This window comes from Camelus bactrianus, chromosome 11 (assembly GCF_048773025.1).
Source record: "Camelus bactrianus isolate YW-2024 breed Bactrian camel chromosome 11, ASM4877302v1, whole genome shotgun sequence".
Lineage (NCBI taxonomy): Eukaryota > Metazoa > Chordata > Mammalia > Artiodactyla > Camelidae > Camelus > Camelus bactrianus.
This window is the reverse complement of record NC_133549.1, coordinates 83,820,422-83,848,419: the sequence shown is the minus strand read 5'-3', so window position 1 is coordinate 83,848,419 and position 27,998 is coordinate 83,820,422. Positions and strand designations below refer to the sequence as shown.

General features: G+C 36.5%; 1 protein-coding gene across 1 annotated transcript; it reads left to right on the top strand.

Annotated features, from left to right (window-relative positions):
* Positions 1-45: 45 nt before the first annotated feature.
* ZNF25 (zinc finger protein 25) lies at positions 46-27,998 on the top strand. Its single transcript, XM_074374441.1, has 6 exons — positions 46-2,056; positions 2,169-2,284; positions 24,010-24,136; positions 24,437-24,532; positions 26,255-26,318; positions 26,812-27,998. The coding sequence occupies exons 2-6, from the start codon at positions 2,270-2,272 to the stop codon at positions 27,860-27,862; spliced, it is 1,353 nt and encodes a 450-aa protein (XP_074230542.1). The 5' UTR covers positions 46-2,056; positions 2,169-2,269; the 3' UTR covers positions 27,863-27,998.

Here is a 27,998-nt window from a genome sequence, read left to right as displayed (position 1 = left end):
CCTCCAGGTCTGCGCGGCGCCGCAGAGGGCGGGGCCCGGAACCTGCGCGGGCCTGAGCCGAGGCCGAGCCCCTGCAGGTGTGTCGCAGGCCTCTCCGCGGGCGCGAGGCCGGGGACGGGGGGAAGCCGGGTCTCCGCGGCTGCGCCGAGTCGGAGAACCTGGAAGCCGCCGCCCCTCTATGAGCGCCGGCCTGGCCGCGGAGGAGGACTGGGGAGGGAGCCAGGCCGGCGGCCCGGCGGGGAGGCTGGTCGTCCGCAGTCGGGATCCTTCCCAAGAAGCCGCGTTTCTCGCCCTGCGCGCGAGGGGCGGCTCGAGGAGGCCCGGGGCGCCGGGCATAGCGGGGACGGCCGCGCGGAGGGGACGGCCGCTTGTGACGTGGGTGCCAAGCCCGTCACGTCCGGGCTGGCGTGGCGGCGGCGCGGGCTGCGGGAGACGTGGCGTTGTCAAGCCTGGGGGACCTGGGCTCTGCTCCAGCGCCCGCCAGTAAATGGGCCGGTTAACCTCGGTACGACTTGGATACTCATCTGCATAATTATGATAACCGTTAGGGTCGCTTTTTGTATTGAATAGGGTAGTGTTTATACAAAGCATGTTAAGGACTCAATAAAGGTGAGCTGCTTTTATCATTACAAGGTATGCTGTTCTTTTCATTATTGGCTCATTTAATCATCTTAATCATCGTAACCATCCCTTGAATCGGTATTAACCACCTCCATTTTAATAAATACGAATACTAAAGGTTCAAAGAGAAATTAGCTTGCCTTGAATTAGCAGGTGGGATTCAACTCTCACTTGTTTTGCTCTGTAGTTCATGCTGTTTCCCACCCTAAAATCCACAGTCTTAAGTTGTATTTAGTGCAGTGATTGTCTCTTGAGTATCACCGGAGTGGAGTGGACCTAATCTTACCATGTAGTATTCTATTTCCAAATATTCTTGAGGCTTCCTCAGAACTCCTGGGTAAAAGGTTAAGTAAGGCCCTTCCTGTGTTCTCTAACCTTTTCTATTTTCAGACGATTGTTAAACATGTAAATTTAAACCATAGTTGAAACGCTGAATTTTAAGTTTTACTGGAGAAGCTGAGCATCTTATTCAGGCCAGAGACTAGTTTCTAGAGAGAAGAAACGGGACAGACTTTTTTAAAACAGAAAACTGCTGTTTCATCTGTGCTCCATGTTATGAAAGTGATGTCATACATAATGCCTTATTGGCTGGTGTATCTCGGCAAATTAAGTGGGCATTTTGTAAGCATCAGGGCAGCACTGAAAGTGGTTTCTTCTGTGTATGAGAAGGACCTAGGCATTATGGCATCTAGTTACCTTTTGCTCTGTACATGAAGTGCCTGTTTTGGGATAATGGTGCTGAATAGCTATTTTAGAAGTTAGATTTGTGTCATTGTCAGCAGATTAGATGGCCAAGTCAGAATTCATCAAAGCCTAATTAAATTTTGCCCTAGGAGAGGACAGTGAATTCCAGGGTACTGTTGGATTTGTGGTGCTGAATTGAAGCCCTGTAGAATCAGAATTGTACATGATTGTTCGAAATTCCCTAATTCCTTTTCATGTTTAAGATAATAGCATTGAAACTAAGACAGTCACCAAGTTTGTTAGTAGCAGGGCTTAGCATAGAATTGGTCTCCTGGTCCACTATACCATTATTTTAGTCAAAACAAGGTTCCTAGAGAAGTGATTTTGAAAAAACTGAAATTTAGGGAGAAGAAACATCTTATTTTTGACAGCTCTGAAGACGTCATAACCTTGTGGGGTTTATAATATTAATAGAATAAATCGTTATAACATGTAACTTAAAAACTTTTCCATATCAATAGATATTTCTCTTCAACATCACTTGCCAGCATAGAGTTCCACACTGTGGGTATGTATTATTTGCCTTGATTAACCTAATCTGCTATTATTGGCCATTTAAGTTTTCAATTTTTTTGTGTTATTTAGTAAATGGACACATAATTTGCAAAACGGCCAATAGGAAAGAAAGGTTTATGTTCATTCAAAAATGTCCCAGTTTCATCAAGATTATATCAGAGTCACCAGTGGACAGGTGGGTACTCCCTTATCTTATCACGGTCCTTCCTATTCCTTCTCAAGACTCAAAGGGACATTTTCCCAGAGGTTTATCTTTTACTAAAATGTTGTATGTAAATTTCTCCCAGGTGATTCCTGAGCTGCAAGATAAGGTCTCTTATGACTTCTGTCTTCCGTCTTTCCCTGTTCTGGCTTCATAGTTTCTATACTTTCCCAATAGCAGGAGAAAATGAACAAATTCCGGGTGAGTCGTTTTTTTAGCTCTTACTTTTTTTTCACTGTGTGCGTGCGTGCGTGCGTGTGTGTGTGTGTGTGTGTGTGTGTGTGTTTAGAAACTTTTATGGAAGAGAGCCATTATATTAAATTAGAGAAGTGGAAGTAGTTAAAAATCACCCTTAGGGAAAATACTGATTGAATACTACAGCATTTCCAAGGTATGGTCTGCAAACCCCTGGGAACCCCAAGACCCATTCAATGGGTCTGTGACATCAAAACATAATACCAAGATGCAGATTGCCTTTCACACTGATGACATTTGCACTGATGGTGTAAAAGCAACAGATTGCCGCCTGTTTTGCATGAATCAGGACAGTGACACCAGTGACACTGTATTCCTCTGCAATGTACACATAGTAAAAAATTGCCACCTTTACTTAAGGATATCCTTGATGAAACAGTAAAAGTTATTAATTTTATTAAATCTTGACCCCTGAGTACACATCTTTTTAATATTCAGTGTGATGAAATGGGAAATTCACAGAAAGCACTTCTGCTGTGTACTGAAGTATGATGGTTGGTTGCCTTGAGGAAAAAGCATGTGTGCAATTGTTTGATTTGTGAGCTCACCTAGCCACTTTTTTCATGGAATACCATTTTTACTTGAAAGAGCAACTGGCGGACCAACTATGGTTATTTAGAGAGTATTCAAACATTTTCTTAAAAATGAGTGAAGTGAGCCTGTCGTTTCAAGGAAAATAACTGTTAGGATTTGTTGCTGGTGTTAAAAGTTCAGCTTTCAAGTGAAAATGAGAATGTCTACCACTGTGAAGTTGACAAAATCTAATACTTAAAGACTTTTCTGATGAAATTGGAGAGGTTATTAACAAATGCGATTTTTTCAATATTAAATTAAATATGTCAACATTTGAGTAACATTTCTGATGTATGTGCTCAGAGGCAAACTCAAACTGTTTAAGAGGACAGAGCGGTAGAAGTAAGGAACAGGGAATAAGTCGGTTACGGAATGCCACTCTAAAAGGTAATATTTGAGGAATGTCTAGTAGATTAGAGACAACCAAGTAGATCCCTGGAGAAAGAGCATTCTACATAAAAGGAACGGCAAACACATACATCCTGAGGCATGTTCAGAAACAGTATTTAGGACACCGAAACTAGAGAGATTTTATGTATTGATTAGTTAAAAATTTTAAAAATCATACTTTATGCAAGCAAAGGAATGTATATAATGTATATGTATAATTTAGGGAGCATTGATATGTAAACCCCAGTGTATCCTCTATCTGGGTTAAGCAATAGAAATTACTTGTACCTTTGAAGCCCAAGTGCCCTTCCTTAATCTCATCCCACCATCTCCCAGAGAAAAGGAACCCTAAATTCTGTGCTAACCATTTCTTTGCTTTTTAAACTTAATTTTTCAAAATGAAACAGTGTATTTGGCAAGTAATTAAATGCCCAGCCCTTTGTTAAGCACTTGCCATAGGCTGTCTAACATAATCCTTACAGCCACCTTTTGAAGTGTTACTACTATACCATAAATTTTCAGTGTGGACATTATCTGTTTCTAATTAAGTGTCATAACCTTTGGACATGATGGTGGAGAGAGACTCTAGAAAGAGGGAGAAATAAAGTTAAATTTTTTGAGCTTTCTCCTACTTTAACCTATTCTACAGTTCTTCTTCAGTCAGTCTTGAACACGTTTGTATGTTTTATGTGGGAATTTCCTGATCCAGGATTCATTCAGGGGCGCCGCATGTTTTCCTTACCTTATGCTCTGTAACTGGTCTCTGAATGGCCAGTCGGGGACAGCAGAAATGACTAATGAGCCTTTTTGTTTTTTGAAGCAATTTTGAGTGTAGTCATCACTACCAACTCTTGGAAAAGTTTATTTTATGCAGATAATTGGATTTTTGGTTTGTTCTTAGGCATTTGGCCTGATTAGAAGAAGATCCCTTTTTTTATTCCTTCCCGAATCTCTTTAGCTCTACTGGCATAAATTTCTTCTGTTTGAAAACATTCTTTACAGTTAATGTTTTCATTCTGCTTGTTTGCTTTAGTGAGGGTCTGCTGGCAGAAAATTCTTAGTTTTCTTTATACGAAATATTCATGAAATTTTTCACTGTTCATAGAAATCTTGGTTGACAGTTCTTTCCTTTCAAAACATTGAAAAGCATTCACTGTCTTCTACTACTGATGCTGTTGAAAATTCATCTGTTAGTTTATCAGACCTTTGAAATAAATCTGTCTGTTTTGAGCTAGCTGCTTTTTAAGATATCTTTTATTCTAATATGTTTATATGTGTATTTCTTTTTATCTTAATGAGATTTATTGTACTTCCTTTGGGTTGAGAATTTAAGTGTTTTGAGTATTACATTGGACCTCCTTTATTGACTTTTTTTTTTTTGCTTTATTTTGTTTACTGCTTAGTTTAGAGATTACAACAAGCACCAGTAACATGACGGTGTCTTCAAATAATACTATATTTACTCATGAATAATGTAATAAACTCATACGTATAATTGTATTTACACCCTTCCCATCCTGTGGTCCTTGTCTTATATCTCACTTGTACATATATTTTTAACCCCAAATATTTTTATTTCTACTTTAAACAATATTAATATTTTAAAGGAAATAGGTGTGTGTGTGTGTGTGTGTGTGCGTGCGTGTGTGCGTGCGCAGATAAGATGGTCTTCTATGTTTATGTACTTATCTGCTTTGGGCACTCTCTATTCCTTCCTGCTCGTCTGGGATGCTCTCTAATACCTATTCCCTGCAGCCTAAGCAACTCACTTTACCATTTCATGTCGCTTAGCACTGATGGTGACAAATTAACTTGGCTTGCCTTTCTTAAAATGTCTTTATTTCACCTTGGTTTTTGAAGGATATTTTGCCAGATATAGAACTTTATGTCGAGAATTTTCTTTGTTTCTGTAGTTTTAGGATATCTTTTTCTTCTGGTTTCTGTTGTTCCTGTTGAGAAGCTAGTCTTCATCTTACTGTTAGCCACCTAAATATAATGTGTCTTTTTCCTCTGTGCTTAAGATTTTCATTTTATCTTTAGTTTTCAATAGACTGTGATGTGTGTAGGTAGAGTTTATTTTGCATTTATCCCTTTTGAAGGATAATAGAGTTTTATGGGCCTTTTATCATTTTGGAAAATTCTTGGACACTCTTCAGATATTTTCTTTGCTTCGTTCTCTCTTTTTTTCTTTCTAAAATCCCAATTATACAAATGTTGAACTACATATATATTGTCCCAAATGTTAAGATTCTGTATTTAGTTTGGGGTTTTTTTGTGTTTGGTCTTTTAGTTTGGATATTTCTATTGAGATGACTTTTTTCCAAGTTCATGGCTTTCTTCTTTTGTTCTGTTAGTTCTCTTCATTCATAAGCCCACAGAATCCACTTCTGACATTGTATCTTTCAATTCTAAAAATTCTTGTTTTTTTCTTTTTGTTTTTCTTTCTCTGCTAAGATTCCCCATCATTTCATTTATATTCTCCAATTTTTTATTACTAGGTCATTTAAAAGTTTTATTGTAATTACTTTAAAGTCCTTATCTGCTAATCAACATCTAGGTTATCTGTGGATCTGCTTCAATAGGCTTCATTCTTTAGTATGAATCAAAATTTTCTACTTCTTTGCATGTCTCATAATTCTTTATTGTGTGTTAGACATTATGTATAAAAGTACAGTAGAGATTGAAGTACATAATACCTGCAGAAAAAGGCACATCCCTTCCTCTGTTTGCTAAGTCCGTCAGTGTGTCGTTGAGCTGGCCCCGAGCTTTATTCTAGATACAGTTCACCACTGGCTTCAGATGATTTGAGGGCAGGGTCAAGGCTTTGCCTTCAGCAGGGCTTCGGTTGTGAACACACCAGAGCTCCACTGATGTGCTTGCAGCTTGCAACCGGCGTTTCTTTGGGGCGACTGAGGGGTTCCTGCCCTGTAGCGATTTCACTGCCCGACACATCCCTCCCTGCCCTGGTGCTCTGCTCCCAGCCTTCGGAGGGTTGTTGCCACACACTCAGTGAAGGCCCATGGCGAAAAAAATGGTTGCGTGTTCATATTTCAGAGCAGCTATGTAAATTATGCAGCCTTCTGTTTGGTTCCAGAAACTGCTTCCCCAGCTTAAAATAAACTTACTACTTTTGAGACATTTAATGGGACATAAAAGAAGTCCTACAGAAACTAAGCTTCTGTTTGGGGGCCTCTTGAATATGAAATCACCAGTCAGTCACCAGGTAGTATCAAAAGGCAAGCTGTTGACTTGCTTTGTGACTAGGGCACTTAGGACTTTTAATACATCACACAAGCCCACAAGCAAACATTAAAAGTTGTTGAAAGTTGGACTTGTTTCTGTAAGTTGTGATTTTCTTTTCTCTTTTGAAATATTTGTCTCTTCTGAATTTTTTCCTTTGTTCACCTTTGGATTCTCAGATCTCTGCTTTTAGAAAACATAACTTTCTAGTTTAGGGGCTTGTTCTCGTTGTTAAGATGAGATCAACTTCCCTTTTGCTTCTCTACATTCTATTCAAAACTTGTTTTTTATCCTTACTCTAGAGATGCTACCTCTGAACTGCTTTCTGCTCTATAGTTTTGCCCTGGCTATGAAATTTGAAAATGCCCTGAAAATTCTAAGCAGATATGTAGGACTCATCCCAGTTAATTTCACTTTTTTCTTAGATCTTGGTCCCTTAAATTCTGGTGCTTAGTTCAATATTTAATGTTTCTGTACATCTATTTTTCATGTGTTAGGGGGATTTTGTTTTTGCTTTTATTTTTCTTTTTGTAAATTGAAGTTTGACTTATTTACTTTTCAATTGTAGTAAAATATACATAAAAATTTACCATCGTAAGCCATTTTAAGTGTGTAGTTCTGTGACATTAAGTACATTCACATTGTTGTGCAGTCATCACCGCCACCTACCTCCATAACTCTTCAACATCCCAGACTGAAACTCCACACATTAAACACTAACTTCCCAATATCCCTCACCCCACACCTTGGGAAAAACCATTCTACTTTCTGTCTCTATGAATTTGACTACTCTAGGTACCTCATATAAGTAGAATCATACAGTGTTCATCCTGGCTTATTTCACTCAGAACAGTGTCTTCAAGGTTCATCCATGTTGTAGCACATGACAGGGTTTCCTTCCTTTTAGAGGCTGAATAATATTCCATTGTGTGGATGTACTACGTTTTCTTTATGCAGTCCTTTCTTGATGGACACCTGGGTTGCTTAGACTTTGTAGCTGTTATCATGAACATTGGCTTACAAATATTTGTTTGAGTCCTTGCTTTGAATTCTTTTGGATACATAACTGGGAGTGGAATTTCTGGATCATATGGTAATTCTGTGTTTAATTTTTTTTGAGGAACTGCTATACTGTATTTCATAGTGGCTGCACCATTTAACATTCCCACTGACAATGCTCAAGGGTTCCGATTTCTTCACATCCTTGCCAATATTTGATATTTTCTCTTTTACATTGTGTGTGTGTGTGTGTGTTTTTTTTTGAGAGTAGCCACCTAATGGGTGTGAAGTGGTTTGTGCTCTATTTTTATTTTATTTGCTTTTTAACTTACAGCAGAATTCACTCTTTTTGGATGTAAATTTCAGTGACTTTTGACACGTGCATAAGACATGTAATCATCACCACAGCCAAGATACGGGACAGTTTAATCACCTCAAAATTTCCTTGGTTCCCTCTGTGTAGTTTTCCCATCACTAATTCCTAGAAATCACCAATTTATTCTTCATCCCTAATGTTCTGCCTTTCCCCAGTGTCATATAAATTGAATCATATAGTATGTGGTTTTTTGAGACTACCTACTTTCATTTAGCATGGTGCATTTGAGATTTGATCATGCTGTTGGATGTATCAATAGTTAGTTCTTTTTTATTGCTAAATAGTATTCAGTTATATGTGTCTAGCTCATTTATTTATCTATTCATCAGTTCAAAATATTTGGGTTTCTGGTTTTTTTGGCAATTATGAAAAGAGCTGTTACAAACATTTGCATTCAGATATTTGGGTGTACACAGATTTTCATTTCTCTTGGGTAAATACCTAGGCATGTGACTACTGGGTCACATGGTAAATATATAATTAACTTTATAAGAAAATGCCAGACTTTTCCTGACTACTGTGTATTCTTACTGCAATGTATCAGAGTTCCACTTGCTTCCCATTCTTGTCAGCACTTGGTATTTCAGGGTTTTTTTTTTAAGTCATTCTGATAGGTGTGCAGTGGTATGCCATTATTGCTTTAATTTGCATTTCTCTAATGACTAATGATGTTGAAAATATCTTTTGGTGTGCTTATTTGCTATCCATATATCTTCTTTTGTGAGTGTCTATTCAAATTTTCTGTTCATTTTTAAATTGGGTTGTTTTGTTAATGATTTTGAGAGTTCTTTATATGTTCTGGATACAAGTGCTTTGTTAGATTTGTGATTTTCAAATATTTTCCTCACTATCTGTGGCTATTCTTTTTACTCACCAAAAAGTGTCTTTCACAAAAATTTGATGAACTCCAAACAAATTTTTCTTCTTAGTGTCTTTTGGTGTCATCTCTAAAAAGTTTTTGCTTATCTCAGAGTCACAAAGACTTTTCCTATCTTCTAAAAAATTTTGTAGTTTTACATTTTATACTTAGGTCTATAATTCATTTTGAGTTGATTTTTGTATAAAGTATAACTTATTGGCTGAGGTTCATTTTTGTATACAGATGCCCATTTTTTACAGTGCCATTTATTGAAAAGCAAATGTATATATGTTATCTTAATACGTATTAACTTACTGTGTATATGATAGATACAGAAATAATTATAGATATGTGTATATGCATGAGTTAATATACAAACATACATTTACTGTCTGCTGAGAGGGCCTGTAAGCAGTGACACCTCGGTAGCAAACCTAGCACACAGATCTTGGTTTTAAAATATCATTCTACAGTAACAGGAACCAGAATTCCATGGAGAGATTGATTGATTGTAGGTCTAAGGCAAGGGTATACAAGATAAGCACAGAGCATTCCGTAGTATCAGAGAGTAAGGAAGTGCTCAAAAACAAAGTGATGTGGGCATGTTAAATGGACACACCTTTTTCTTAGATTCTAGAGTTCTGAAAAACGTTGATTTCTGTCAGTTTTTTCCACCTTAATGGTTGCCTCATTGGAGGGACCAATTCTTGAAGCTCTCCACTTTACCATTTCTTATGACATCACTCATGTTCAAAGGTTTTTAACTACAAATCCAGTTTATTTAATAGATATGGGACTATTCAGCTTAGGTATTTCTCCTGAGTGAGTTTTGGTAGTTTGTTTCTTTCAAGAAATTGGTCCATTTCATCTTTCATCATAAGATACCAAATTTATATGCATAGAATTGTTCAGTGTGCCCTTATTATCCTTTTAATGTTTATGAGATATGTAATAACTGTCCTCCTTTTCACTTTTGACATTGTTAACTTTTAGTTTCTGTTTTCTTGGTCATTCTAGATACAGCTTTTTCAATTTTCTTGATCTCTAAGAGAACCAACATTTATCATTGTTATTTTCCAATAACATAAACCAAATGCTCAGCTGTTGTTTCCAAGTAACTTTTTCAGGTATCTTTCTGTTACTGATTTTCAGTTTAAATTGGCTATAGTCAGAGAATTTATTTGAATAATTTCAATTATTTTGAGCTTGAGATTTGTCATCTGGCCAGAAAATGGTCTTTCAATGAGTATCTGAATGAGTATCCCATGAAAAGATGTGAGCACTTTGTTACCATATTTTTTAGTATCTTGGAAGGACAGTGTGGTTGTTTAGTATATAGAATAGTCTTTCCTTTTCACTGTGTCTGTAAACAATCCATTTTAACTTCCATAGTTTCCTGTTATGGCTATTCCAGAAATAAGTTCTCATTAGTTTCTTTTATCTGTTGGCTATTATTTCTAGTTTGCCATGTTCTTTTCCTTCTTGGTTTCTTTGAAGTGTAATCTAGGGCTGTGCAGAATAGGTGCATCATTTGTATGCTTTTGAAATCCTTATGTTAATGAAAACATCTTTTCTTAATCCTTGAATTAAAATTTGGCAGGGCATGGAATTTTAGATTCAAAACTTTTTCCATTAAAAATATATGTGTATCCCTTCTTTGCCTTTTAGCGTTTGGTTCTATATACAAGAAGTCACATGCCAGTTTTATTCATATCCTGTTAATTGCTTATGTGATATTGCTATATGGTAAGAAAATAGTAATTGTAATTACTTCATCAGAAGTGTTATTTTTTTTAAAACCCATATATATTACAAAAGAATAAATCATCTCTCTGTGTAATACAGTTTTGTGTTTTTCTCTTTTGCTGTCTTGTGCCCATATTCAGTGGCCTTTATTAGTTCCTCTTCTTTATGTGGTGAGCTCTTCTCATCAGCTTTTGCTTTATGCTGGATAATCTTTGCTTTTTTTTTTTTAAGTGAGGAATCACATAAGCTTGACTTTAATTTCAGTTTCCTAGCCAAACCTGTCTCTCTGCTGTCCTTGTCAAATTGTAGCCCTTCAACTCTGAGCAGAGAGAAGCTTTCCTGAGTTCTCTGTTAGGATGTGTATCCAAAAGATGGCTTCTCTTATCTCACCTTGTGAGTTCTTTATCTTCCAAAAATGTCTCAAGTTGTCTTATTTACTAATTACAGCTTTCACTCCTTTGCTGTGCTTTTATAGTTATTCTACTTGGACTTTTTACATTTGAATTTTGAGCTAGAACTGGCCTTTATTTGTGACACTCTTCTTTCTTTGGTTTTCTAAACATTCTCCTGGCCTCCTTAGATTTAGCTAAGTTTTATCAGGCTTTGTGGTCTTGGCCTAGTTTCTGTTGCCACCATCTCAAATATTGCTGCTTCTGCATATCCTTTGGGGGGGGACTCTTCTAGAACCCTATTTTTCATATATGTGAAAATATAATTTACGTAAATTTACTTACATGCATATCTTCCAGAATGGACAGTTCCAGCTATATGTTCCACAATCATGTCAGACACAGAATGAATAAATTCACCTGATTGCCTCCTTTTGCCCAACTTACTTTTTTTCTTGTTTTCCCAACTTGTTTTATGGATTTCCTAGTTGCCAGAGAATAATGTTAGTTGGTAACAAATATCTCCATACACCATAACCTGCTCTTACTGAGTAGCTAGGAGACAGGAAACTAATTTATGTGTAAGTTGGGAGATCATTGTCAGAATAGCAGAAACAGCTTGTGAGCTCATTCCAGAGCAGTAAGTCAGGAGGGAATTGATGGGAGAAAAGAGATGGTGATGCCATAGCTCTAAAGGAATGTAAGATCAAGTAGGCATACTGCCAGAAGCAGAGGCTCTTACTCTGACTGGAGAAAGATGTGGAAGAGGTTTGAAACCCGTGGGACCCAAGCACTAGCACTAGAAGTAGAAAAGAAGGGACTTAAAGTGTATGCAGGAACACCGGTGGCAGCTTGGAACAGGCAATAACTCAGAGGAAAAGAAGGAATCGCTTGCTTGCTTGGTAGTAAAGGCAAGTAAGAAAATAAATAACTGAAATCACCGGTGGCAGCTTGGAACAGGCAATAACTCAGAGGAAAAGAAGGAATCGCTTGCTTGCTTGGTAGTAAAGGCAAGTAAGAAAATAAATAACTGAAATCTGGTGACCTAAAAACAAAGAATACAGTATCACAGAATCTACAAACCATTCCCAATGTGCTAGTTTCTTAAAGGCTGTGAAAATATTATACCAACAGAAGAGAGAGCTTTTGAGTTAAGAACTAGAGTAACCCTTTCATTTCTTCCCTCTATCAATGTTTATCTACATTTGATTCATGAACAAAAAAAGCTGCTCAGATCCATATAATACTAACATAAGAAGAAAGCAGAAAATGTGAATTAACAAGTTTTTAGTTGGTATATTCTTTCCCCATATAAACACAAAGTAGAGGAACACACAACTCTTCAGTATTAAGTAATTTCAGATAGGAAGGAACTTTAAAAACCAGAGATTGAAGATGTATGATAGAAATTGGGAAAAAGTGAATGTTAGTAGATGAGTTAACTCAGGAAAGAAATAGTAGAGCAGAGAACATCTCAGATAAAAAGGTTAAATTACAGTGTACCTAAGGGGGAAGAAAGATGAGCCAAAGTACAATAAATGGCATACAGGAGAGGAATGGGAAGAGACCATGGTGGTGGGGGAAAATAAGATTGGACAAGGATGAGGAAGAGAGTAAGAAAAAGTAGAATCCCTAAATAACAAAAACTAAGTAGTGGAAGATAACTAATACTTAAAACTATAATCCAAGGAAACTTCCCATAAAGAAAAGGAAAACTGAATTTACATATTGAAAAGGCTCTGTGTGCCAAAGAGAATTGACCTAGAGTGGGAAACACCAAGAGAGATTCTAATAAAATCACTAGACTTATTTAAAAGTTAAAAAAAGAAAAAGTCCTCTGGGTCTCAGGGAAAAATATCTAAATTACTTGGCAAGGGGAGAACATTAAGTTGACGTAATCCTTGTAAGCAACATATAAATACATAAAACAAGGGTAGTAGAACTGAGTATTTTTTCTTAAGAAAGTGTGAAGCAAGAATTTATATGCAGCCAAGATGTTCTTCAAATGAAAAAACTACATTTCAGATTCTATGAAATATAAATAAAGCAGTGATTGGAGGAAATTTTATAGCCTTAAATAGTTCTGTCGATAAAAGTGAAAGAATGAAAATAATTAGCATTATGGCTATAGCCATTACCAAACCATACAGACACTGGGGTGGTTAGCCTCCCACTTTCTCCCAGTAGTTAATCGATGAATTTCCAATTAATTACCAGGTTATTATGCTTCTGTCCCACACTGCTGTCACTTTAATGTAAGTCACTCATATATGTATTCTAATTTTCTAACATCTTTCTGATGTGCTATTTGCCTCTTCTATTGTGTATAAGAGAAGTCCACATAGTATGAAATAGAAGAATATCTATTCATATTTTTCTTTTACATAAATACAAAAATAAATGAAAACTTGTCAGTTTTTAATGAACTAATATATGTAAATGTATGATAAATTAATAAGCAGATATCAATTTAGTGAGTATACAAAATATATTTAAAAGACAAATTCAGACTTACTTCATGTTCTGTAACCTGACTTGACTATCACCTTCTAATTACTCTTGGTCCTATACCCTATTCTCATACTGTCTTATATGTAGTTTCCTAAATTGTCACTTTCTTCATACATCTATGCCTTTGCCCATTCTATTTTCTTTATTCCTAAAGTTTACATTAGTCAGTTTGATCCCTAATAAAATCTAACTTGATAATAAAGAATGCAAATAACTATCCCCATCTATGGCTACCTTTTTTCTGATTAAAATATAGTTGATGTGCAATATTGTTACTTTTAGGTGTACTACATAATGATTTGACATTGCATACATTATGAAATGATCACCACAATAAGTCTAGTGCCATGTGACCCCATACAAGGTTATTACAGTATTACTGACCATATTCCTTATGCTGTATATTACATCCCATGACTTACTTATTATTTAACTGGAGGTTTGTATCTCTTAATCTCCCTCACCTATTTTGCCCACCACACCCACCTGAGACAGCCTCCCTCTGGCAAATAACCATTCGTTCTCTGTATCTATGAATTTGTTTTCATTTTGTAAGTTTGTTTTGTTTTTTAGATTCCTCATATAAATGAAATTATGTAGTATTTGTCTTTCTCTTATTTCACTAAGCTACTACTCTATCCATCCATGTTGTTGCAGATGGCAAGATTTCATTCTTTTTTTAAGACTATGATTCCATTGTGTGTGTGCATATATATGTGTGTCTATATCTATATCTTTGTCTCCTTTATCTGTTCATCTCTCCATGAACACTCAGGTTGCTTCCATATCTTTGCCATTGTAAATAATGATGCAATGAACATTGAAGTGTATGTATGTTTTCAAATTAGTGTTTTTGTTTTCTTTGGGCAACTACCCAGAAGTGAAATTCCTAGATCATATGGCAGTTGTATTTTTAATATTTTGAGGAACCTCCATAATTTTTTTCTAGCAGCTACCTCAGTTTACCAGCAGTGCACAACAGTTCCCTTTTCTCTATATCCTGGCAAACACTTGTTCTTTGTTGTCTCTTTGATGATAATTGTTATGACAGGTGCAAGGTGACCTCATTATGGTTCTTATTTGCATTTCCCTGATGATTAATGATGTTGAGCATCGTTTCATTTGTCTGTTGGCCACCTATAGGTCTTTGTTTATTCATGTTCTCTGCCCATTTTTAAAATTGGGTTTGTTTATTTGATATAGAGTTGTATGAGTTCTTTGTGTATTTTAGATATTAACCCCTTTGGGAATATATTGTTTGCAGTTATCTCCTCCATTCAGTAGGCTGCCTTTTCATTTTGTTGATAATTTCCTTTGCTGTGCAAAACCTTTTAAGTTTGATGTAGTCTCATTTGTTTATTTGTGCTTTTGTTACACTTAACCTGAGGAAACAAATCCAAAAAAAATTGCTAAGATGGATGACAAAGAGTATACTGCCTATGTTGCCTATGTTTTCATCCAGGAGTTTTATGGTTTTAAGACTTACATTTAGGTATTTAATCCATTTTTGAGTTTATTTTTGTATGGTATGAGAAAGTAGTCTGGTTTGATTCTGTTGCATGTAGCTGTCCAGTTTTCCCAACACCATTTATTGAAGAGGTTGTCTTTTCCTCATTGTATATTCTTGACTCTTTTGTCATAGATTAGTTAACGATTTAAGTGTAGGTTTGTTTCTGAGCTCTCTTTTCTGTTCCATTACTCCATGTATCTGTTTTTGTGCCAGTGTCATACATTTTGATTACTGTAGCCCTGTAGTATGGGTTGACATTAGGGAGCATGATACCTCCTGCTTTATTGTTCTTCCTCAAGATTATTTTGTCTGTTTGGGGTCTTTTGTGTTTCCATGCAGATTTTAGAATGATTTGTTTTAGTTCTATGAAATGTGCCCTTGGTATTTTGATAGAGATTGCATTTAATCTGTACATTGCCTTGGGTAGTATTGTCACTTAAACAATATTAATTCTTCCAATCCATGAGTACAGAATACTGTTTCATTTTTTTATGTGCTATCTTTAGTTTCTTTCATCAGTGTCTTAATTTTTCTGAGTGCAACTGTTTTACCTTCTTGGTTAGATTTATTCCTAGGCCTTTTACTCTTTTTGATGCAATAGTAAATGAAATTTCTCTTTCTGATAGTTCATTGTTAGTGTGTAGAAACACAACAGATTTCTGTACATTAATTTTATATCCTATAACTTTATTGAATTCATTTATTAGTTCTAAAAGTTTTTTTGGTGGTGTCTTTATAATTTTCTGTGTATAGTATCATGTCATCTGCAACAGGGACAATTTTACTTTCTTTTTTATTTGAATTCTCTTTCTTTCTTTTTCTTATCTGATTGCTATGGCTAGGGCCGCTAGTACTATGTTGAATAAAAGCAGCAAGAGTTCATATCTTTGTCTGGTCCTGAGTTTATAGGAATTGCTTTCAGTTTTTCACTATTGAGTGTGTTAGCTGTGGACTTGCTGTATATGGCCTTTATTATGTTGAGGTGTGTTCCCTCTATACCCACTCTGCTGGAGTTTTAATCAGAAATGAATGTTGTCAGAAAGGATGGCCACCCTCACCACTTTTATTCAGCATAGTTTTGAAAGTCCTAGCCACAGCAATCAGAGAAGAAAAAGAAATAAAAGGAATCCAAATTGGAAAAGAAGAAAACTGTCACTATGTGCAGATGACACAATACTATACATAGAAAATCCTAAAGATGCAACTAAAAAACTACTAGAGTTCATCACTGAGTTTGGTAAAGTGCAGGATGCAAAATAAATATACAAAACTCATTTGCATATCTAAACACTTATCAACAAAATACCAGAAAAAGAAATTAAGGAAATAATCTCATGTACCATCCCATCAAAAAGAATAAAACACCTAGGAATAAACCTATCTAAGGAGGCAAAGGACCTGTACTCCAAAAACAATGAGACACTGATGAAATAAATTGAAGATGACATACAAAGAGGGAAAGATATACCATGTTCTTGGATTGTAAGAATCAATGTTTTAAAACGGCTATACTACCCAAGACAATATACAGATTTAATGCAATCCCTATCAAATTACCAATGACTTTTTTCACAGAACTGGAACAAAAAATTTAAAATTTGTATGGAAACACAAAAAACCCACAAAGAGCCAAAATAGTCTTGAGAAAGAAGAACAGAGCTAGGGAATCTCACTTTCTGACTTCAGACTATACTACAAAGCATCAGTAATCAAAACAGTATGGTACCAGCACAAAAAATAGGCACACAGACCAATGGAACAGGATAGAAATTCCAGAAAGAAGTCTATGCACTTATGGTCAATTAGTCTACAACAAAGGAGGCAAGAATATACAGTAGAGAACAGATAATCTCTTCAATAAGTGGTGCTGGGAAAACTGGGCAGCTACATGTAAAAGAATGAAATTAGAACATTCTCTAACACCAGATACAAAAATAAACTGAAAATGCACTAAAGACCTAAATATAAGACTGGATACTATAAAACTCCTAGAGGAAAACATTGGCAGAACACTCTTTGATATAAATCACAGCAATATTTTTTTTTTGAACCAGCTCCTAGAGTAATGGAAATAAAAGCAAAAATAAACAAATGGGACCTAATTAAACTTAAAGCTTTTGCACAGCAAAGGAAAACAAATTGAAAAGACAACCTACAGTATGGGAAAAAATATTTACAAATGACATCCAAATGACCAACAGGCACATGAAAAGATGCTCAATATCACTAATTAAAGAAATGCAAATCAAAACTAACATGAGGTATCACCTCACGACCAGTCAGAATGTCTGACATTAAAAAGTCCACAAATAAATGCTGGAGAAATTGTGGAGAAAAAGGAACCCTCCTACACTGTTGGTGGGAATTGGTGCAGTGACTATGGAGGACAGTATGGAGATTCCTTTAAAAACTGAAAATAGACTTACCAGCAATCCCACTTCTGGGCATATATCTGGAGAAAACTATAATTTGAAAAGACATGTGCACCCCAGTGTTAATAGCAGCACTATTTACAATAGCCAAGACATGGAAATAGCCTAAATGTCCATTTACAGATGGCTGGATAAAGACAATGTGGGGAGAGAGAGTGTGTGTGTGTGTGTGTGTGTGTGTGTGTGTGTGTGTGTGTGATGGAATATTACTCAGCCATAAAAAAGAATGAAATAATGTCATTTGCAGCAACATGGGTGGACCTAAAGATTATCATATTAAGTGAAGTAAGACAGAAAGACAAATATCATATGATATCACTTATATGTAGAATCTATAAAAGACATAAATTTTATTTACAAACCAGAAGTAGACTCGTGGACATAGAAAAACTATGGTTACCAAAGTGGAAGAGGGGAGAAGGATAAATTAGAAGTTTGGAATTAACAGATACACACTATTATTTATAAGATAAACAACAAGGACCTACTGTATAGCACAGGGAACTATATTCTGTTTCTTGTAATAAGCTATAATGGAAAAGAATCTGAAAATATATGTATGTATGTATACATACATGAATGTATTTTGTGAAATTTTGGGAAGGTGACAAATATCTGTAGGCACATATAGCTGAGAATTTTGTACTGCTGCCCCTTAGAGAATTTCCATAGAATTCAATTCCATTATTTAAAGTTATTTTTCTATCAACTAGCTGCAATTTGAAACTTAACACAGTAACTAGATTGGCTATACTAAAACTATCTTAAGACAGTTTTGTCAACTGTGCTTTAATTTACAAAGGTTATTTTAAAGTCCTATTCTTCTGACTATTCTAAAGATTACATGTTCTTTTTGTGGTATGTATATATATATATATATGCTTTGTTGTACACCTGAAAGTAACATTGTAATTCAACTACACTTCAATAAAAAATAAAAAATTTTAAAATATGTAAACAAATATATGCATGTATATGCATGACTAGGGTATTGTGCTGTACACCAGAGACTGACACAGAGTAACTGACCGGACTTCAGTCAAAAGAAAGAGAAAAAGAGAGAGAGAGGAAGGAAGGAAGGAAGGAAGGGAGGAAGGAAGGAAGGAAGGAAGGAAGGAAAGGAGGAAGGAAGGAAGGAAGGAAGAAAAGATACAAAAATTTTAAAAAGGATGTTAAATTTTTTAATCTATTGAGATTATCATATGATTTTTATTCTTCAGTTTGTTAATGTGGCATATCACATTGATTGATTTGCAGATATTGAACCATCCTTGCATCCCTGTGATAAATCTCACTTGATTAGGGTGTATAATTTGTTTTTCACTGTGTGAAGTCATTTAATATTATGAAAAGAACGATTTAACAAATTGCTTTATATTTCTAAATCTCTACTTGAATGGCTTTTTAAAAAATAAATTTTATTTTAGAATAGTTTTAGAATTACAGAAAAGTTGCAAAGATAGTACAAAGAATCCCCAAATACCCCGTGTCCGGTTTTCCCTATTATTATCTTACATTAGTATGGTACATTTTTCACAATTAATGAACTGATATTGATATATTATTATTAACTAAAATTGGTAGTTTATTCATATGTCTTTTTTTTTTTTAATAGACTATTCTTTTGGGGCAGTTTCAGGTTCACAACAGAATTGAGCAGAAAATACAGAGTTCAAACATAGCTCTCCCCACCCACACATGTATACTCCTCTACCCTCAACATCCCTCATCAGTGTGGCATGTTTGGTACAATTGATGAACCAACATGGGCACATTATTACCAGCCAAAGTCCATAGTTTACATTAGGGTTCTCTCTTGATGTTATACATTCTATGGATTTTGACAAACACATAACGACATGTAGCCACCACTATAGTATCATACAGAATAATTTCATTGTCCTAAAAATCCCATGTGATCCATCTATTCATTCCTCTCTCCCTCCCTCTCCCCAAACCCTGGAAACCATGATCTTTTTCTTGTTTCTGTAGCTGTGCCTTCTCCAGAATGTCATTTGGTTGGAATCGTATAGTTTGTAGCCTTTTCAGACTGGCTTCTTTCATTTAGTAATATGTCTTTTAAGTTTCTTCCATGTCTTTCATGGCTTGATAGATGGGTTTTTTTACTGCACATATGTTTTTAATTTACATATATCTACTGTTCATTGTTTCTAAGAACGTTTAGAGCTTTAGCTTTTTAAACTTACATAGTTATCAAAGGAATAAAGCCAACCACAAAATAAGAACTAACTCAAAAAGATACATACAAGGGGTGTATAATTTTTTAATGTATTGTTGAATTCAGTTTGCTATTTTGTTGAGGTTTTTTGCATCTCTATTCATCAGTAATATTGTCTTGTGATTTTTTTTTTCTGGTGGTGTCTGGTTTTGATATCAGAGTGATGCTGGCCTTGTAGGATGAGTTCAGAAACATTCCTTCCTCTTCAGTTTTTTAGAATAGTCCAAGAGGGAGAGGTGTTAACTCTTCTCTAAATGTCTTTGTAGAGTTTACCTGTGAAGCCATCTGGTCCTGGAGTTTTGTTTGTTAGAAGCTTTTTAAAATTACCAATTCAGATTTCATCACTGGAATTTGTCTGTTCAGATTTTCTATTTCTTCCTAATATTGTTTCTAGGAATTTATCCATTTCTTCCACGTTACTCATTTTATTAGCATATAGTTATTTATAGTAATCTCTTAAAATCTTTTGTATTTTTATGATGTCAGTTGTAACTTCTCTTTCATTTCTAATTTTATTGATTTGGGCTCTCTTTTTTTTCTTGATGAGTCTGGCTAAAGGTTTATCAATTTTGGTTATCTTTTCAAAGAACCAGCTCTTAGTTGTTTTTCTTAAATTGTACTTTGTTTTTAGTGTTTTTAATTCTAGCATTTTCCTTTTTTTGTTGTTGTTATTGAAGTGTGGTTGATTTATAAACAACCTGTTAGTTTCACTGATCTTTTCTGTTGTCTTTTCAGTCTCTCTTTCGTTTGTTTCTTCTCTGATCTTTATTATTTCTTTCCTTCACTAACTTCAGAGTTTTTTATAGTCACTTTAGGTGTAAGGTTAAATTGAGATTTTTCTTGTGTCTTGAGGTAGCCCTGTATCACTATAAACATCCTTCTTAGAACTGCTTTTGCTATGTCCCATAGATTTTGGCATGTTGTGTTTCCACTTTCTTTTGTCTCCAGGTATTTTTTTAACTTTCAATTTGATGTCTTCAGTAAGCCATTGGTTGTTTAGTAGCATGTTGTTTAGCTTCCAGGCATTTGTGGGTTTTGCAGTTTTTTCTTATAGTTGATTTCTAGTCTCATACTGCTGTGGTAAGAAAAGATGCTTAATAAGATTTCAACCTTCTCAAAATTATTGAGACATTTTTGTGGCCTCACATGTAATCTGTCCTGAAGAATGTTGCATGTATGCTTTTAAATAATGTGTATTCTACTGCTTTCGGGTGGAATGTTTTGTATATCTATTAAGTCAGGCTGCTGCAGTGTATCTTTTAAGGCCAGTGCTTCCTTATTGATTTCTTGTCTGGATGATCTGTCCATTAATATAAGTAGGGGGTTTAAGTCCTGTCCTATTACTGTTACTGTCAACTTCTCCCTTTATGCTTGTTAATATTTGCTTTACGTATTTAGGTGCTCCTATATTGGGTTCATATATACTTATAATTGTTGTATCTCCTTGGATTGATCCCTTTATCATTATGTAATGTGCTCTTTTGTCTACTGTTACAGTCTTTGTTTTAAAGTCTATTTTGTGTGATGTAAGTGTTGCTACCCAGCTTTCTCTTTACTTCCATTTGCATGGAATACTTTTTTCCATCCCCTCACTTTCAGTCTGTGTGTTGAGATCTTGAGTCCATTGTAGGCTTTCAGCCACTCTGTATCTTTTGATTGGAGCATTTAGTCCATTCACATTTAACATGATTATTGATAGGTATATATATAATGCCATTTTATTAATTGTTTTCTTATTGTTTTGTAATTCTTTTGTATACTTTCTTTTTCTTAGTTCTCATCCCTTGTGATTTGATGACTGTCTCTAGTGTTATGTTTGGATTTCTCTTTTTTTAATGTATCTATTATAGCTATTTGGTTTGTGTTACCATGATATATATAAGAACTTGTGTGTGTATGATTATTTTAAGTTGATGATTTCTCAAGTTCAAACACATTCTAACAAATCTGCATTACTCCCCCATCCACATTTTATGTTTCTGACTGCATATTTTAAATCTTTTTGTTTTGTGTATCCCCTAACTACTTATTGTGGATATAGATGATTTTTACTACTTTTGTCTTTTAAATTTCCTGTTAGATTTATAAGTGGTTTATCCACTACCTTTAGTGTATGTTTGTCTTTACCAGTAAGATATTTTCTCTTTCTTATTTTCTTATTTCTAGTTATGGTCTTCTCTGCTTAGAGAAATCCCTTTAACATTTCTTGTAAGGCCGGTTTTGTGGTGATGAACTTGTTTAGCTTTTGTTTGTCTTTAAAGATTGTTATTTCTCCTTCAAATCTGAATGATAGCTTTTCTGGGTAAAGTATTCCTATTTGTAGGTTTTTGTCTTTCATCACTTTGAATATATATGCCACTCCCTCTGTCCTACAAAGTTTCTGCTGAAAAGTCAGCTGCTGGTCTTATGGGAATTCCCTTGTTCATAACTAGTTGCTTTTCTCTTGCTGCTTTTAAGGTTCTTTATCTTTAATTTTTCCATTTTAATTATAATGTATGGATCTCGTTTGAGTTCCTCTTACTTGGGACTCTGTGTTTCCTAAACCTGGATATATGTTTCTTTTCCCAGGTTAGGGAAGTTTTTAGCTATTGTTTCTTCAAATAAATTATCAGCTATCTTCTCTTTCTCTCTCCTCCTTCTGGGACCCCTATAATGTGAATGCTTGATGTTGTCCCAGAAGTTTCTTAAATTATTTTCAGTCTTAAAATTCTTTTTTCTTTTTTCTGTTTGGCTTGCGTGATTTCTACTACTCTGTCTTCCAGTTCACTGATCCATTAATCTACTGTTGATTCCTTCTAGTGTCTCTTTTGTTTGTTTCACTTATTGTATCCTTCAGCTCTGTGTGTCTAATACTTTGTTAAAATTCTCACTGTTCATCCATTCTTCTTCTGAGTTCAGTGAGCATCTTTAGGACTTTTACCTCTTTATCAGGTAGAATGCCTGTATCCACTTCTCTAAGCTTTCTCTGAGGTTTGTCTTATTCTTTCATTTGGAACACATTCCTCTGTATCCTCATTCTGCCTAATTCTGTTTTTATTTCTATGCATTAGGTAGGTTGGTTACATTTCCCAATCATAGAGAAGTAATCTTATGTAGGAGGTGTCATATGAGGCCCAGGCAGCACACCCCTCTCTGGCCACCAGAGCTGTATGCTCCAGGAGATCCCCCTATATGGGCTGCATGAGCCCTTCTGTTGTTTCAGGGCTGACTGTTGTGGGGACACTTGTAGGCAGGGCTGGCCCCAGCCCTGTTGGAAGCCAGGCCCTACCTCGTGCAGTGGCTGCTGGCCCACTGTTGGAAGGGACTGGGTCCCTCTGTGGCTGGCTGCACAGCCTGTGGAATGCCTGGACTGGGGCCCAGGGTGGCTGGCTGCATGGCCTGGGGTGTCCTGGGTATTGGCCCACTGGTGGGCAGATAAGCCTCCAGCACTAATGGGCTACAAGGAGGACTCCAAAATGGTGCTTATTAGTACCTCACGGTAGAAAGAGCTCCCCAGAATGGCTGCTGCCAGTGTCTGTGTCCAGGGGGAGTCCCAGCTGCCTCTGCCTCTCCAGGAGGTGCTTCAAGATCAGCAAGTGGGTCTGAGCCAGTCTTTCAAATCACTACCTCCTCTGCAGTGTGATTTGGAGCATGTGAGATTTCGCATGCGCCCTTTAAGAGTGGAGTATCTATTTCCTGCAGCCCTCTGGCTCTCTAGTTAGCAAGGCCCACTGGCCTTCAAGGCCAGATACTCTGGGGGTTCATCTTCCCAGTGCAGGATCCCCAGGCAGGGGAGCCCAATGTGGGGCTCAGACCCCTCACTCCTTGGGGAGAACCTCTACTTTTGATTATCTTCCCATTTGTGGGTCACCTACTTGGGGTATGGGTCTTGACTGTACTGTCTCTGCCCCTCCTACCTGTCTCATTGTAGTTCCTTCTTTATGTATTTAGTGTGGGGAATCTTTTCTGTTACTCTTCAGGTCATTTCCAGAAATAGTTGCTCTGTAAATTGTAATTTCAGTGTGCCCATAGGAGGAGGTGAGCTCAGGGTCTTCTCTATCATCTTGGCCACCCTTTGTGACCATCTTTTATCTTGTACATACTTCTGTTAAAGTATCTGCTGTGCATACTGCATTTAAGAATTTAATAGTTACTTCCTTGTCAGAATGTAAGCTCCCCAATGACAAGAATAGTTGCTTTCATTCACCTTTGTATGTTGAGCAGAGTTCCAGGCATGGAGTGATATTTCAGTAAATACGTACTGAAGAAATATTTTATGTATGTATAAAACAGGGTACAGAGTTAGAGTGTATCTTAACTCTCTAGAGTAAACCCTATAGTTGGCACATGAAGAGCTAATTTACACATGTCTTTTTGATGGTACTCTGTTCTGATCACTTCAGTTTGAACAGAAACATGTTGTTTCAGGGGCCAGTGACATTCAAGGATATTACTGTGGAATTCACCCGGGAGGAATGGCAGCTGCTGGATGCTGCTCAGAGGACCCTGTACAGGGAAGTGATGCAGGAGAACTACCGCCACCTGATCTCAGTGGGTGAGGAGCTCTCCCCCACCTGTCACTCCCAGCCGTTTGCATTTCCTCTCCCAGTTGCTGGAACTTGTAAGACCCCTGCAGGGCTGAATATTGGCTTTGTTTTAGGGGTCAAAGTTGATGAATCCATTTCGGGTACCAGAAAAATACTGGTGTCCCCACCTACCCCACTGATAGAATCTAAATTTGCCAAGCTTACATGAGAACTTCATTGTTCTGCTCTGAAAGCAGCACTTCCATATCCTTCAGAGTTGCTGTATTCCAAGCAATTTATAGTATTTGCTTTATCTTCTCTGTTAATAGGTTATCGTGTGAATAGGCCAAATGCAGTCTTCAAGTTGAAGCAAGGAAAAGAGCCATGGATATTAGAAGTAGAATTTCCACGTCGGAACTACCCTGGTAAGTGAGAAATAATAGCCCATGTTATTTGAGAGGGTTGGTGCCTCTGCCTTTTGAAATATGTTTTTCAGGAATCTCTTTTTCAAATGCCCTGTATTTTTGGAAATGATTTTGGACCTTTGATTTGCATATGTAGGCAGCAAAAATCACACCCCGAAGTTTCATTCTCTCCATCTAAATTCCCTCTTTTGTATGACATTTTTAAAATAAATTTACTTCTCTTTCTGTATACTACCCTCAACCTAAATTTTCATTTTGTCTTCTGTCTAGAATTCCCATTTACTCCTTGCCATTGAAATGTGCAACTATAATCTTAAAGTGTTTATATATCTGCCTTACAAATTTTTTTCAAATGTATTTTCCTCCTTTTGTTAACAACAAAATGCCTTAGTTTTTTTCAGCACCAGTTTTAATTTCCTGTTCTGTCTTTAAACTCTGAAATCAGATTACAAATCATTATGCCTTTCATCAGTTATATTATTTCAAAGTTAATACAAAATACACTTAATTTTCTGTCAAGAACTAGTCTGGCCCTTTATTGCCTACTGCATCTTATTCTGCCTTGTGGCCTCCAAACACATGCTAATCTTCATCTCATCTGCTCTCTTAAGTGTCTTTCCTACATAAGGTCTTTTATCATGAGTATCCAGGTTAACCTTGCACATGTCTCTATCAAATAACTTTTATGTTTTCCGCACAAATGCCATGAAATTCTAACCCAAATTCTCTGCTCATAATCTTTCACTTTCTTTCAAGCATTTAAAGATGAATAAATATGAAGGTGGGTAAAGTTTCTAGAATGATGTTGAATAGTTTACTCTTTAAAGATCAAGTAGTAAATTGAAGCAAAGATGTGGGAGCTAAGATATTTAAGCAGAATAAGACTAGTGTTGAGCCATAGGTAACACCATTTTGGAGGTGCGGAATTGGTGGTCAGCATTGAAAATCTCTGGTGCAACGAGTGGGAATTCATTCTCTTGTAAGAATGGCTTGCACTCTGCTTTTTTAAAGTCTTTCCTTTTGGATGTATGTGTTTCTGGGTCTTCTGAACCAGTGAAAATTAAGGCAGCTAGATGGAGAGTGAGAGCCCAAGCTGCAGGACTAGCCCTCTAAGCATGAGGAAGTGGATGTTCTGGGAAAGGCACGTTAGTGTTGACATCTGGATTGTTGTGGAATGGGTGAGGAGGGAATGAAGTAGTTTGTTGTCTACTGACGACTAGGTATCCCAACACAGTAGACTAGGTTTGAGTGGGTAAAAACCTATACTTTGGCTTCTTCATCCAGTTTAATCTTTCCTGTGATATTTTCAGTGAACACAGTTGTCTACTGATTTTTCCTATCACCCTCTTTACTGTTCATTGTCCTTAATGGGGTCACAGCATTCTCTGTGAGCCCCACATTCCTGTTCAGCAGCACTTTGAATACCTTTTGTTCTCTGCTCCCTGTTCTTTGTTTGTTTGTTTTTCTTAACTTTCTCCTCAAGTTTTCAAAGTCATTTTGTAGTCTCAGAGGTACTTAGGTTTATAACCAGGTCCCTTCCCCTCTGCTATAGCAGTTATTAGTGTGTGTTTTGTTTTTTTTTTTCTCAACCAATGTGATAGAGGAAGTTTGCATTTGAGAACTCCTTCCTTTGAGGATATTGGCCTGAAGCCTAAGAATCCACCCTATGACCATAATAATGTGTTAAAATGTATACGGTATTAAATTGTGATTCTTTTGTAGAAGACCTATGGAATATTCATGATCAAGGACCAAGAAATCAGGAAAGCCAAGCTGAAAATACAAGGCAAGTTCAAGAATTCAATTTTGAGATTAGAAGCTTTGTAAGAAAGGGTCCTGATGGGGGTACCACAAGTTGGGGAGTACTAGTTAACACTAAATACGAGAAAACTGACACTGAAACACATTCCAAAGAACATAATCCACGTGTTTACCCTTTCTCATAATGGAGACTTTATTCATAATTCAGGACCAGGATCAAACTTTGAAACAATTTTTGATTCTTCTGATTTACACAATGAGGGAGGCTTTATCACACAGAGGGGAGCAGCTGAGGCAGCTGAGAGATCTTGTGAATATAATGCAAGTGAAGTTCCTTCTACCAAATGTTAAACCAGAATGTATGTCAACATAGAATATTCACAGTGGAGAAACCCTATGAATCTAATGAACACTGGGGGAAAAATCTCTAGAAATCAGTTGTCAGAGCTACTTGAAAAATACAGCAGACCAAAAAAAAAAATCTTTATACATTAATGAATATGGCAATTTCTCTCTAGGAATGGAGAACTCACAAAACATCAGAAAACTGATACCACAGAGAAAGCCTATAAATGTAATGAATGTGAAAAGTCCTTCTGCCAGAAGTCTGCTCTCATAGTACATCAGCACACTCACTCAAAGGACAAACCCAGCGAATGTGGCAAATCTGCCCCTAGGAATGGAGACCTCACAAGGCAACAGAAAACTCAAACCAGAGAGAAAACCTATGAATGTAAAGAATGTAAGAAAACTTTCTACCACCTGTCATCTCTCAGTAGACATCTGAGAACCCATGCAGGGGAGAAACCGTATGAATGTAATCAGTGTGAGAAGTCCTTCTACCAGAAGCCACACCTCATGGAACATCAGAAAACACACACAGGAGAGAAACCCTATGAATGTACTGAATGTGGGAAGTTCTTCTATGTTAAGGCATACCTCATGGTGCATCAGAAAACACACACAGGGGAGAAACCCTATGAATGTAAGGAATGTAGGAAATCCTTTTCCCAGAAGTCACACCTCACAGTACATCAGAGAACACATACAGGGGAGAAACCCTATAAATGTAAGGAGTGTGGGAAATTCTTCTCTAGAAATTCTCACCTCAAAACTCATCAGAGAACCCACACGGGAGAAAAACCCTATGAATGTAAGGAATGTGGGAAATGCTTCTACCAGAAGTCAGCCCTAACAGTACATCAGCGAACTCACACAGGGGAGAAACCCTTTGAATGTAGCAAATGTGGAAAAAACTTCTACTATAAATCAGACCTCACTAAACATCAGAGAAAGCACACAGGGGAGAAGCCCTATGAATGTAGCGAATGTGGGAAATCTTTCTCTGTGAATTCAGTCCTCAGATTACATCAGAGGACTCACACAGGAGAGAAACCCTACGAATGTAAGGACTGTGGGAAATCCTTCTCTCAGAAGTCACATTTTATCATACATCAGAGAAAACACACAGGAGAGAAACCCTACGAATGTCAGGAGTGCAGGAAAACTTTTATCCAGAAATCAAAACTCACTGCACATCAGAAGACACACACAGAAGGGGAAAGCTAATGAATAGTATAAATTGGGAAATTCTGTCTGAATTCGTTCTTGAGAATAATCAGATAATTCACATAAGGCATCTTATGGAATATCAATACAGGAAAATTTCAGCCACAATGTTTCTTCACAGAGGGAAATTCTATAA